Source organism: Phialemonium atrogriseum, assembly GCF_030411735.1.
Source record: "Phialemonium atrogriseum strain 8032-3 unplaced genomic scaffold QBC33scaffold_2, whole genome shotgun sequence".
Taxonomy (NCBI): domain Eukaryota; kingdom Fungi; phylum Ascomycota; class Sordariomycetes; order Cephalothecales; family Cephalothecaceae; genus Phialemonium; species Phialemonium atrogriseum.
In genome coordinates this window covers 23,659-36,071 of record NW_026848139.1, presented here as the reverse complement: position 1 = coordinate 36,071, position 12,413 = coordinate 23,659, and the positions used below count along the sequence as shown (strand labels likewise).

Genomic DNA, 12,413 nt, shown 5'->3' with positions numbered 1-12,413 from the left:
TTGCCATGCACCCCATAAATGGTCGGCTCACCCAAACGAGACCTGGTCTCCAAAGTCAAAGTCCATATCCTGCAGGATATCCGTCAGCTCGCCATCTGTGATATTCATGTCTATATCTAGCGGCATGGCCGCCAGTTGTTGCGCTTCCTGGGTTGCCGAAGTGCTAGATGGAACCGCAGTCGCTTGCGACCGCTGCTGCTGAGCTCCGGTCCGACTCAGCCCCAGTTTCTCCTGCATCATGGTCTTGAACTTGGTCAACAGCACAGGGTCATCGGCCGCGGTAGTCTGCATCCCCAGGATGTCCCTCGCCTCCGCCCGGAGGGAGTCGTCGCTGGGGAAGGGCTCGGCGCTCAGGCCCAGGCTGGCGCTCGCGACCTTGGCGGTCACGAACTCGGAGAGCTTGCCCTCGAGCTCGCGGGAGCAGAAGACGGCGGCCGGGGGCGAGCAGGTGGCGAGGCCCTGGAGGAACTTGTTGGCGGTGGCGCTCTCCGTCTCGAATGTCTTGACCCCGCTACGGAGTGATATCGAGACTTTGTCGCCCTGGTCGAAAGGCGTCACCTGCGCCTTGGGGTTCGGGCACATATAAGGAGGCGCAAATCCGGTCCCGCCTTGTGCAATGCTCCACGCATCACTGTCTTGCGGCAGACCGGGCAGCGACGAGTCCGTCAGGATGCCGACATCTCTCTTGAATCGGCGAAGCCATTCTGCGTTGTCGGCGGCTGTTTGATTCCAAGGGTCGTCACTACAGCTGCGGTTAGTCGGGTGGTCCCAAAGCAGTGGACAATCAAAGGGGATAAGAGGGGCTTAACACGACTTACTCGTCATACAGGATCCATCTTGCTTGGTGCTGCAATTCTTCGTCCGAGGGAACGTGACAATTGGGATTGTTCGGCGACATGGCAGATGCGGCAAAACGTCCGAGCTCACGAGCGAGACGACGATAGCAGTTCGCATCGTTGAGAAAGAAGGGTGAAACCTTGATAACGCTGGCCTCACTCGCTTGGGCGCCCTTGAGAGTCCCCGTCCCGGTCGCCGTGGATCGAGATGTGTTGGTGGTAGGTGCAGCTGGCCGGCCGAACACGTTTCGTCCGGTGACGGACGCGATCGTCAGCGGCGAATGGCTGCTCGGTGAAGTGGTGGTGGTGGTAGCTCCTGCTGATTTCAGGTGTCGCTGCTTGAAGGCGTTCAGCCAGTCGAGGTTATCGGCAGCGGTCTGGTTCCAGTCGTCGTCGAACTCGTAGATTATGATGCGAGCTTCGCGTTGGAGGTCTGCGTCATCCGGCTCAACACCCAACGCCCGCTTGGTCCTGACATACTCTGCCAACTCAGCCTCTAGCCTACTGTAGTTGTGAATTGTTGAGTCGATCGTGTTTGGGTCTTTGGACCGCATATTCTCATCCGCCAGATCCTCCGATCGGGGGAGATGCGCCCTCTGCCTGAAGGAGCTGAGCCACTTTGTCGAGGCAAAGATTAGGCGAAGGAGGAAGTTCGCAACCTCGTCGGAAGGACTGATTGAGGACTCCTCCATGCGGCTGAGTATGTTGCATGCTTCAACCTGCAGCTCGCTGTCCATGGCGGTCAATCCCAGCAGCCGACGAGCTCGTACGTACTCGCCTAGTTGCATCTCCATGGTCTCGTCTTCGAATATGTTATCCTTCCCGTTGATTCTGAGCTGTGCCATTCGGCTATCGCTCTGCGACCGGATGGGTGCCAACTGGGCCCGCATCGCCAACTGCTCCGAGGATACTAGAAGGTCTCGGAGCCAGGAGGGCCTGGATGACATTCCCTGCGTGGATAGGACTTCGGACCCAAATATGATCCGACAGGCTTCAACTTGGAGTTCTTCGTCCGTCGGTGTTCTCCCTGTCTTCTCCCTCACGTTGAGGATGTAGAACACGAGCTCACTCTTCAGTAGCTCATACGCACTTCTGGGGGTCTCCGGCGGTCGCTGCGTAGCCTCGTAAGGTAATGGCGAGTGCCTCTCGTGGTCGATAAGGTCTGCGCAAAGGGGTTAGTGTCGCTGCGAAGAGGTTAGGCGGGAGACAACGGCACTTACACGGCGGTATGGAATTCTCGACCATCTCTAACACAGGGGCTTCGAAACCCCAGTCACCCTTCCAGTCAGCCATGGTATTACCAGTCTTGAAATGTTCGGCTACATGGTCGACCCTAATCGTCCAGGTATCCATGACGATCCCGCAGAAACCACACCTTGAGCGAATCTCGGGCGTCGCTATTTTCCATGGTTCCATGGACCAGCTGACAAACTTGGTGCCATGGACCAGCTTGAGATGCTGTCTAAGGTGGTCTTTCCTATAAAAAGTTCTTTCCTCCAAGGTCCGCTCCTGGCATGCGGAATGATTGTGACTCTCAACATGGGCGTCGTCAGGGTTGGCTTGCCCACAGAAGATGCAGCAAATTTGGCTATTCTCTGGATTGATTGCCCGGGGCCCATTCGGAGCACACACCCACCTCTCGAGAGAGAGATGGAGAGACTTCTCGTGTCGCTGCCAGTCATGCTTCGTCCGAAAGGTTTCCGTGCAGAAAGTGCACTGGAAGGTCTTGAGTGGCGCGGTAAGAGAGGTCTTTTCCTCAGGACGCTTTGACGACGTTGTGACCTTCCTGCGTCTCCGTCTGCGCCCCCGGTTAAGAGAACCGAAGGAACCCAAGGAACCTCGAGAGGCGTGGGAGTATGCCGAGGCAAACGAGCCACCACTGGAATGGGAAGTGTTGACACTGCTAGCCGATGAACCGGCATAGAGCGATCTTCCAGACCCATCATCAGTCAGGTTGATGCTGTAGGGGCTATTGAGCCCGGACGACAGGGTTGACGACGAGGCCGTGACAGCCCGAGCAATGGCGGTAACGGAAGCAGGTTCGTTCTCTGGGGGAGAGTGCTGCCACCTCTGGAGGGGATTCATGTTCTCGAGTGCAGCAGGAGTGCCGCGTCTCTGCGGGATATCAATGGGGGTTGACCAGCTTCGAACACCAGGTGAAGTAGAGCGCGGTGCCATGATCTTGCCTCTACGCCGAGCGTTTGCAAGCCAGTTTGTGATCTGGGTCTTGTTGAGGCCTGTCTGCTTCTGCAGCATCTCCTTCTCCTCTTCTGTTGGGTACGGATGCTTGTTATGCGTTGAGAGCCAGTTCTTGAGGGTCCTGACTGACTCTCTGGAAAAACGGGCCCCGATCTTGGGTGCGGCGGCAGCGGCAGCGTCGTTCAGGCTTAGATCCGCACCGGCGGAGGTCAAGGATAGGATGTCTGGGGTAGATGTGCTATGAAGGAGTTCGGGCCGGATGTCCTCCTGAGGGATAGCGTCCGGATGATCACCCAAGATGGGCCACGGGTTGAGAGGGAAGGTGGTAGAGTCGGGGCGGCCTTGTGGGGAGGCCAAGCCGAAGCTACATCCACACCTCAGGGCAACGCAACTCGTGCAATAGCCCTTGTAACTACCTTCGCTGATCCGCTTGCACTGATAGCCGCCAGCTTTGCAATGGGCACATGGCTCATCTGGGATCTCGAACGAGATCTCAAATGCCTGTGGTTCTGCCTGTCCAAGGCCAGGGTGGGCAATGCCGTCGGTGACGTCTAAGGTGGGCATGTTGCTGGACTCATAGTGCTGCAATGCCCAAAAGGAGAAGTCATCGCCGGCAACATTCTCCAGAACCAGGTCGAGGTCATGGCTAAAGCCATTGACTGCGTCCCTCTGAGACAGCAATGCGGCGCCAGTATCCAGGGCAGGATCGGTGTTTTCCCAATTGATGAACTCGTCCATCTCGAGGATCACAGGCATGTGGCCGGCCGCAACAACAGGCGAAAGTCAAAGGGCGTCAAGTCAGCCTTGTAACTCGAAGGGCGGGACCACGCAATGGTTATGCTGCAACAAAGGCGTAGTACTCTGTAGATGTGGAACCGTGGAGGATATGAGGGACAAGCGCCAAGGAGGCTTCTTTCCTTAGGCTCGACTTTTGACTTTGACTGCCCGGCCAGCTCTCTACCAGGTCTCTCCTCGAGTGAACAAGGTTGTTGCGATGAGGTTGACTACCAACGAGCAGCCATCGCCGAGCAGCACCCAATGTTCGATGTATTATTATATCGACCTGGCGAGGCCCGGCAAGAGAAAGAGAGACTAGATAATGCTCAATCGAATATGGTAGGAGGACACGAGGAGAGTAATTGCTGACAGAGGAACGGGATCGCATATAAGAGGGAGCAGGAAAGAAAAATGAAAATGTGTCATTTGTCGTCCACTATCTTCCGCCTGCCTGGCCGCTGGTCATGGAAGCCGCCCACCTCTCCCAGCTTAGCTTTCAGCGCTTGTCTCCTAACCAGACCGAGTCAGATCAGTGGGGTGGTGGAGGGTGCAGGGATTGTGGGCTAGACGATGTCGTTGCGCCCTTCCGTTGACAAGCTGCAAGCCCATCCCGATCCACTCTGGCCACACTGTCCACTTACAGCCCATCTTTTGAAGTGGTGGCGCCCCGCCCGCGGCCCCACACCGGCGACCCCGCCAGATGTGGGGATGACGATTACAAATATCCGAGAACGATCGTCTTCATAACGACACCTGCATTCTGAGTTTAAAGCACGGCTTCCGCTTTCTCAACACATGGCATTTATAAATATCCCATCTCTGAAAGCCAAATATCCGGGGCCAATCGGCAGCGATCCCGCGCCTTGTAAGTATACGAACAATTTTGCGATGAAACTATCATGTTCGTGATAGAGGTGGTCGCGCAGACAATATCTTATCCCAATGGAATCAACTGTTCGGTCGTAGACAGCTGTATATTTATTTCAGCAGTCTTGTGTCCGATGCAATCTTAAGGCTGCTATCGGGAAGGCCGGCTTGTACGGGTCTCTAACGGAGTGCATGATCAATTCCCAGCAACGCCATAGTTCGCAGGAGGCTTCCATCCCGAGTAAGTGGCCTTGTTGGTTGTAATTCGTCTAAAATACCGCCATGGGAAGGGCTTTGGCTGCGGGCCGTTCGAGGGTCTGAGCCATCCGGGTTTGACGTGGTAACCCGTTGCTGACAGGGCAGTGTTATCCCAGAAGCGCCGAGATGATGGATGGAACCTCCACTGCTCCCCAGGGAACATACCCTACCTATATAAGGATGGAGAAGTGGAAGATGTGGGAAGGTAAAATGAACCTTCCTAGCTCGCTGTGCGACTCGAGCTCTTAAGTTCTCCTGTCCCTTCCGCAATCAAGTTCATCGCCTGCCGGTTTCACAGACGGGGTCACGCCCCCTTGATATTGAACCACCGCGCCGCTGGGGAGCGAATTGCCTTGCGTTGTACCTCAGCCAGAACGACCGGCAGAGGTCAGTACGTAACGACCCCGCGGTTAGACTCTTCTCCGTTCTCATCCGCCGCACCATCCCGCGCAGCTGGAAGGCTAGCCGGAGCGTTGAAAACCACATTTGATCGTTGATGCGGTAATGGGAATCTTGCCCGACACGGCGCTTAATAATTACGACAGTTGAGGTAGAGTGCTCCCATTTAAATATCTGCTAGGTCTCTGGAAATTCCAATAAAACAACATTTGTCCTTGACATCTCTGCGAGTTCCGGACCTACAGCTATGGATCCAGCACTGCAGAATATCCACGGCATTCCCGAATTCAGCAGCAACTGGAACTTGGACAATATTGACACCAGTAACTTGCCTGCTACCGTCAGCCCCATCCACTTATGCGCACTTCGAAACGATCTCAACGAAGGCGACGAGGCAGGCGAATCTCCCACAAACCACTGGACAATGTGCCTCCAGCTCTCCCCACAGTCAAGCGTGATGCTGGACATGGCCCCGGGCTACGGAAGCGACGGGTTGCGGGGCAAGGTCGAAGCCTCGTCCATTGGTGAGCCCTACACCGAGGAGACGCGCCGGACCTTCTCCTTCAAGCCAACTAAAGAAATCACCGTGGGCGATGTAATTCGGCTCGTCGCGGAGAGGGGAAGGGACGCATTCAGCTTTTCCCCCGAGTGGGAGGGGTGCCGGTTCTGGATGTCGACGGTGATGGGGGACTTCGAGGATGCCGGTCTTGTCGAAGAAGGGAGCGCTAAAACTGCAAAGGAGGCATTGCTGAAGTATTGGGTGAATCCGGAAGGATCTGAGCCTCGGGTTATGCGAGAGGGAACGTCCAGGAGATGAGCAAAATGCCATACTTCCCACCTAGTTTGATCTTTCGCGGCGTCTTCATCTGGGCTACCGCCTCAAACCATGTCCCAGACCGAGCACCTCTTCCCAAATTTGTCAGTTCCCAGGTCAGTGTTGTCCAGAACTCGGATTTTGACGGGTGCCATTAGATGCTTTCGGACAAGCCACCGATCTACATCGTGTTGCGGCGGTCTGTACACCTTCATGGGCCAACGTCTGGATCTCTAGAAAAGGCATCATATTCAAAGCTAAATCATCTATCACTCCTCATCTAAAACACAATTGGAGAGTTTTCAATCATTACCCAGTGGCTGTCCAAGTACCCAGGCTTCTATCGCGACTCAAGCAACATCGTTGCTCTACTTCTGCCCTCCGGATATGGTTTCCACGAAACCGACGATATCGGCGATGACCTGTGGAGCGTGGGTCAAGTACAAGCCTAAACGAGAGGAGTCAGCTAATTGTAGTAACCCGCGGGATGCAGCGGCGTTGAGCATACCGTGTCCGCCCTTTTCATAGACTTTCAGGTCAGCCCATGGGAGCATATCCTTGACGATTTGTGAGCTTGCTTCCAAAGGCGACCCTTGATCCGAGTCGCCATGCAAGATCATAATGGGGACTCTTCCGAGGGCCGCCACCTCCTGCAGCTCCTTGCTCATGTCCTTCTGGAGGATTCTCGTCGTCTTGTCGAGAGCTACGGCGTCCGCTTCGTCGACAATGCGTTCGTATTGCTCGAGTGTCTTCGTCGAGACTTCGTTCCCAGCTTGCACGGCAAAGATGCCAGGGAGAGACTCGCTGACGTACTTAGCTCTATCCGCTCGGAGCCCGTCCTGAATCGCGTCCCACAGTTCCTTCGGAGGACCCAAGGGGTGCTCGGGCGACTGGGCAGGATGTCAGAATCAGAAAGCCTTATCAAACCGGTCTTGTTCTTCCAAGTGACCATAACTAGGCCCGGAACAACTCTGAGCTGCGGGCTCTAGAACACTTCCGCAATAGGGCGCAGGTGGTTTGGGAGGCAACGTACCTGAACAGGAAATGGCATGTTCGGCCCCATCCAGACAAACCCCTGGGAGCACGGTTTAGCGGGCTGCTCGCTCGGGCGACTTCACTGAGATCTCTTCCTCACCTTGCAGCGTTCTTGGATGGAACGGCTCTTGAGATAAGCCAAAACGGACTCTTGCGTGCCCATGCTTGCTCCTAGCAGGACAAAAGACTTGACGTCCAGGTGCTCCAGCAATCCCACGAGATCAGCGACGAAAGTATCGTACCCAATGGAGCTGGTCGTGGCAGTGTTCCAATCGCTCTTCCCAAACCCACGGCGGTCTGGGGCAACACAGGGAAACCGATACGTCTCGCAGAGCGGGACGAGAAGGTGCTCGAACATGCGAGAGGACATGGGCCAGCCGTGGAGGAAGACCAGAGTGATGTCCGAGGTCTCTCGGTCCTGTGGGCGAAAGGCAATCCCGTCCGGCTTGTAGTACCGGTAGAAGAGGGTAGCCGAGTCAACGGGGCTTGTGAAGGAAGGCATCTTGAACAAGAACGGTAGGTATCTTGGACTTGAACGGGTATCTTAAGAAGGATGTTGTGTATGTGTCTTGATGATGGTGTCTGAATGAGGAGTGTCGGATGCCAGACGAGAACGAGAGGCTATATATATTCGACACATCCCCATGATTGCTGGAGGACATGATGATGGCCGTGGCATTTCGACGTTATGTCCATAAGTGATACTATACACACGACATTATATGAATAACTTCAGCTTCGGGTCTTGGGACTAACATGGCTGGAATTACCTATCTGAGGTTAGCACCCCTCTATGCCCGTCTTATTTTGCCCCCTGTCCCGAACCAAAAATTGTTAGTCGGTACCCCAACTATGTAATAAATTCTGGCGGAGCAATAAGTCACTCTTTATCCGTAATCCTTCTGCGTTATTCTCGCATGCTCATGTGGAGACTGACCATAATGCATAAGACCATCCCTACCCCCTCCCGCTCCTCGCTCTAGCACATCCCTTGAGCAGTAAACGTCTCTCGGCCTCATATGTAACTGATGGCTTCTGAAAGGCAACGTGATAGATTCCCCAGTGCTGAACCTCCCTTGGCAGAGACCACAGCGGCCGCAACCCGGGGTTCAGATGCAACTTACATCCGCCCCAGGACAAGGCAGCGGGTCCCTAAGGAACCTGCCCCCCTTACTGTCCCGGATATAAGTGAGGATGCTGCTGAGAGGAAGAGGGTGTTGAATGTCCTAGCGCAACGCAGATACCGTACGACTCGTACCCTCCACTCTCCTACATCCTTGCCATCCGTGTTCAATGTCGCATAAGGCTAACATGTCTTAGGGGAACGCAAACGACAAAGTCGACCCCAGGCTGCTAGGGGGCAACGCCAGTCCCCACAAAGTGGTGTATCTCAACCAGAGGATGGCAGTCCTTCTGCCAATGACACGAACGGTGAAGAACCTAACGGTCATGGGCCTTCTACCAATGTTGCAAACGGTGTAGAACCAAGCACTGAGGTCCATGCAGATATGGCCGGCTCACTCCAAACAACTACTGCGTCTGTCGAGACCAACCCGGCAGGAGACATCTCTTCCTTTAGTCTAGATTTCACTGCATCGCTATCACCAGGCATGTTTGACCTGTCTGACAAGGCTCTGGAGGACCTAGCCATGAACACAGGGGGACTACCCAGCTTAGACCTAGACAGCCAGCAGCTCAACTTCGGGACCCAGGTGCCGTCAACAACCGCGGCGCCGTCTAGCTTCTCATTGACCATCGATCCCTCCGCCGTCTTCAATACATCCTCCTCCGCCGTCACCACCATTTCCTCCTCTTCGTCCTACGCCTCCCCAGACACATCATCCGCGTCAGTGACCAGCCCGCCAGCGGACTCGTACTTTCTCCCCGTCAACGAGCTCACCCTCCTCCGAGCCTTCCTACGAATCGCCACACGCCTCGGCTGCGCCAAGAGCCTCTGGGACCTCTCAGCGACCAGCCCCTTCTGCCCGCCCCTCCCGACCGCAGGGCCGACGCCGCCCTTCAGCAACCTCGACGGCGCCGCCGCCACGGGGGCGAGCAACAACGACTCCGGCGGCGGCGACCTCGCCCCGCTCCCGCCGACGTGGCAGCCGACGGCGTCGCAGCAGCTGGTGCCGCACCACCCGATGCTGGACATACTTCCGTGGCCGTCGGCGCGCGACCGCGTCATCGCCGTGTTCGGCCTGCCCGAGGCGGCGCGGCCGGCTGCGGCTGCGGGGCCCCTGGCGCTGGCGGAGCTGGCGTACGACGTCGAGGACAGCGCCGAGGGGATGCGCATCTGGGGGCCCGACCCGTACGACCCGGCTGCGTGGGAGGTCGGGCAGCTGCTGTTCGAGCGGTGGTGGTTCATCTTCGACAGGGAGATTGTGGAGCAGAGTAATAGGTGGAGGGCCCTCAGGGGGGCGGGGGCGCTGAAGATGAAGGGGGAGGGGGAGTGGGGGCGGATGGGCGGGTTCACGATGGGGTGGTGACGGTGATGAGAGCGGGGATGGACGGGGGGTGCTGGATAGAGCCCCTAGAGGGGCATGGTTAGGAAGTTTAAATCTCGGCTTATAGTTTATGGAATCATGTTAGCTAGGTAGTATTGTGCCAATTGGGAGTGGGAGTTGGACGGAGACTTATGAAGTCGTATGAAATATTTTGAATTTGTCTAGAAGTGGCTAGTTACATCGGCTCGAGACTCCAGAACCCCCCTCAACATTCGTCGGGATTCTAGGGCGTAGGAATGAGATCGTTAGCATTCCCCCTCGGCAGGGCGTTGGTGTTGCTGACAAGTCCATTTAGCGGCGGATGCTGACTGTTCGCCCTGCTGTGGTTTCATAAGTAGGTAGGTACCTTATCGAGGCTACATATGTGGGAGCTGACGCACATGTGTAAGGCTACTTTAGGTTGGTAGTTTAGATCATGCGTTACACAATACGCTTCTCGACCGATTCGAGATTCTTTGGGGGAACGCAGCTGCCACCTCCTCCCCTCATCCCCTCGAAGAAGTTGGGATGGAATGACGCTGATGCTGTGGGCTGAATGAATGTTAGCGTTCTTGAAGCTGATCGCCCACTCCGCGACACCCCTTGTTTCCTTTTCCGCCGTTACAATTGGCTTTAGCAGCTGCAAAGCAACACAGTCCTCGAGAACCCACGGTTTCTAGAATTCCAAATTGTCGAGCCGCAACTCGGGAATTCCCCACTCACGGATTCGAGTACATACCTACCTACCTAGTTATTTAGAAGCACCTGGCCCTGATGCCGACATATCTTTGCCACGGTTTCCGCTGGCAGCGTCGCAGCGTCCGTGTTTACGTTGTCGTCCAGGACCTCGACGATGCGTCGCCCGAGTGGATCATCGCCCCGAAGAGCTCGCAATGCCTCCTCGAGTCCTTCTACAACCTCTTCGACTTCCTGCCCTACTGCGCGCCGCCGAGCCGTAGCAGCGCCCGGCGCTACGACTCGGTAGACGCAAGCGACGACGACAGCCGCGTTCTTAGAAGTAGGAATCACAGCAATGACCGCCGCAGCCGGAGTCAGAGCTTCAGCCGGAGCCGAGAGAGCAGTTCGCAGAACCGGAGCCGGAGCCGGAGCCGGAGCCTGCCGCAGACGAACTCGCCCCAGTTGCCACCGGTGTTAGGAAGCGCCCCGCCGGAGGATGACGTGCGCTCCCAGGACTGGTCGCTCATCAAGCTGCTGGAGGAATACGACCCGATGAACCTGGACGAGGTCTCGCGGCCGTACGCATATGTAGCAGACTACGTAGTGCGGGTCGATCTGTCTGTATCGATAGCCGACGAGATGCAGCAGTACGAGAAAAGACTACGCGCAGATCGCGCCCCGCCCATGACTGGCCCGACGAGCGACGAGACCGGGCGCAAGAAGCATAACAAGAAGCCGGGTTGGCTTGAGAAGCTGCGCGACCAGCTTCAGCGTGGGGAGGACATCAAGTGGTATGTCGTCACCAACGGCGACGAGGTGAGGGAATGGCCCGACGAACCCATTCGGAGGACAGGATCGACGCAGAGGCCCACGGCGACGAGGCAACAACAGCAGCACCATGCGCAGTATTCGCACCAGCAGGTGATATTCGAGGGGAACAACAACGCGGCTGCGAGGCCGCAGGTTCGGGAAGGACGTGATTTGAAGGACGTGCCGCCCCTGAACCCACCAAAAATGTCGACGGATGACGGTCCCAGGCCGAAGACTTCGAGTAAGGGCGGGTTCAGGAAGCTGTTTGGCAAGAGCAAGCCCGACGACCACTCACCTTGACGGAAGTCCGGCCGAGAATCTGTAAAACCGCCCAAAACCCTACGGCGATATGCAGAGTCAGTGGATACTGAGTCAATTTGCCCGAGTTTGATGGATGGAGGCCGCCGGGACTCAAGAATGTGCCCAGCAAGCCATCCAATTGGTGCCGAGGGAGCACCAAATCGCCCAAAGTATCGCTAAGAAAGCCAAGGAAGAGGGATCCATCCACTAGGTCCTTAGAAAATTAAGACGATGAATTTGAACGGTTCTCTTATGCTTTCCAATGTCATACTCTTGATGCTTAAATGCATAACCAGAAAATAATTTGCAAAATTTAGTCATCCTAATGTAATAAAATAGATGTCACGTTTTTCATCAACCAGATGGAAAGACAGGGGATGTAGCTCATCTGGTAGAGCGCGTGCTTAGCATTTCTACCTGCTCTTGCACGAGGTACTGGGTTCGACTCCCAGCTTCTCCACCATCCTTTCTTTTTTCGTGCCCTCGAGAAGGGCCAACGGGTTTCTTTTTTTCCCTCTTTTTTTGTGTTGGTTTCCTTCTCCTGGGGGTTATTGGACGAGTTAGGATCCTCTGGGGGAAAAGCCTTGGGAATTTGGGTGCTGGAAACTGCATCACGTGTGGCAGGGGTCAGGAGGTCCAACGACTCCAACCCCCTGGATCAGCTCCTTTTGACTCGAGGTATTGAAACCATTGAAACCATCGGAAAAGGCTGCAAGGGAACACGGCACCATGGCTCGATTTAAAGTTCTTGATGCGCGCTAGGTATCCAGCACGATTCGCTGAAATTTATGGTTTGGATGTGTTAGGTTTCCCAACAACTAGCACCTAAATAAGAGTCATCGGTTTCGATATAAATCCCTTCACCCGCGCCAGCCAGCTTCCAGCTTCCATGTTTTATCTTTTCTCTCAGAATTATTTCCATCATTTCCACCACACGCCAACACTCTCTCTACC

General features: G+C 55.6%; 5 protein-coding genes and 1 non-coding gene across 6 annotated transcripts; 4 read left to right on the top strand and 2 right to left on the bottom strand.

The window, feature by feature from the left end:
• Positions 1–27: 27 nt before the first annotated feature.
• Positions 28–3,791, bottom strand: QBC33DRAFT_554450 (uncharacterized protein; the record flags this gene model as incomplete). Its single annotated transcript, XM_060429513.1, has 3 exons — positions 28–742; positions 819–1,998; positions 2,057–3,791. 3 exons carry the CDS (start codon positions 3,789–3,791, stop codon positions 28–30), a joined length of 3,630 nt encoding a protein of 1,209 aa, XP_060287488.1.
• A 1,428-nt stretch (positions 3,792–5,219) lies between these two features.
• On the top strand, positions 5,220–6,483 carry QBC33DRAFT_146604 (uncharacterized protein). The gene is made up of 2 exons (XM_060422141.1): positions 5,220–6,254; positions 6,309–6,483. Exon 1 carries the CDS (start codon positions 5,584–5,586, stop codon positions 6,151–6,153), a length of 570 nt encoding a protein of 189 aa, XP_060287487.1. The 5' UTR covers positions 5,220–5,583; the 3' UTR covers positions 6,154–6,254; positions 6,309–6,483.
• Positions 6,425–8,143, bottom strand: QBC33DRAFT_523129 (alpha/beta-hydrolase). Its single transcript, XM_060426606.1, has 4 exons — positions 7,286–8,143; positions 7,184–7,225; positions 6,659–7,040; positions 6,425–6,598 (listed from the first exon to the last, which is right to left on the bottom strand). The coding sequence occupies exons 1-4, from the start codon at positions 7,685–7,687 to the stop codon at positions 6,519–6,521; spliced, it is 906 nt and encodes a 301-aa protein (XP_060287486.1). The 5' UTR covers positions 7,688–8,143; the 3' UTR covers positions 6,425–6,518.
• QBC33DRAFT_591345 (uncharacterized protein) lies at positions 7,951–10,036 on the top strand. Its single transcript, XM_060431640.1, has 2 exons — positions 7,951–8,430; positions 8,506–10,036. The coding sequence occupies exons 1-2, from the start codon at positions 8,214–8,216 to the stop codon at positions 9,672–9,674; spliced, it is 1,386 nt and encodes a 461-aa protein (XP_060287485.1). The 5' UTR covers positions 7,951–8,213; the 3' UTR covers positions 9,675–10,036.
• A 51-nt stretch (positions 10,037–10,087) lies between these two features.
• QBC33DRAFT_146495 (uncharacterized protein) lies at positions 10,088–11,861 on the top strand. The gene has a single exon (XM_060422140.1). The coding sequence runs from the start codon at positions 10,446–10,448 to the stop codon at positions 11,457–11,459; it is 1,014 nt and encodes a 337-aa protein (XP_060287484.1). The 5' UTR covers positions 10,088–10,445; the 3' UTR covers positions 11,460–11,861.
• QBC33DRAFT_t23 lies at positions 11,833–11,919 on the top strand. Its single transcript has one exon. It is a non-coding gene; the product is annotated as a tRNA-Ala (tRNA).
• Positions 11,920–12,413: the final 494 nt, after the last annotated feature.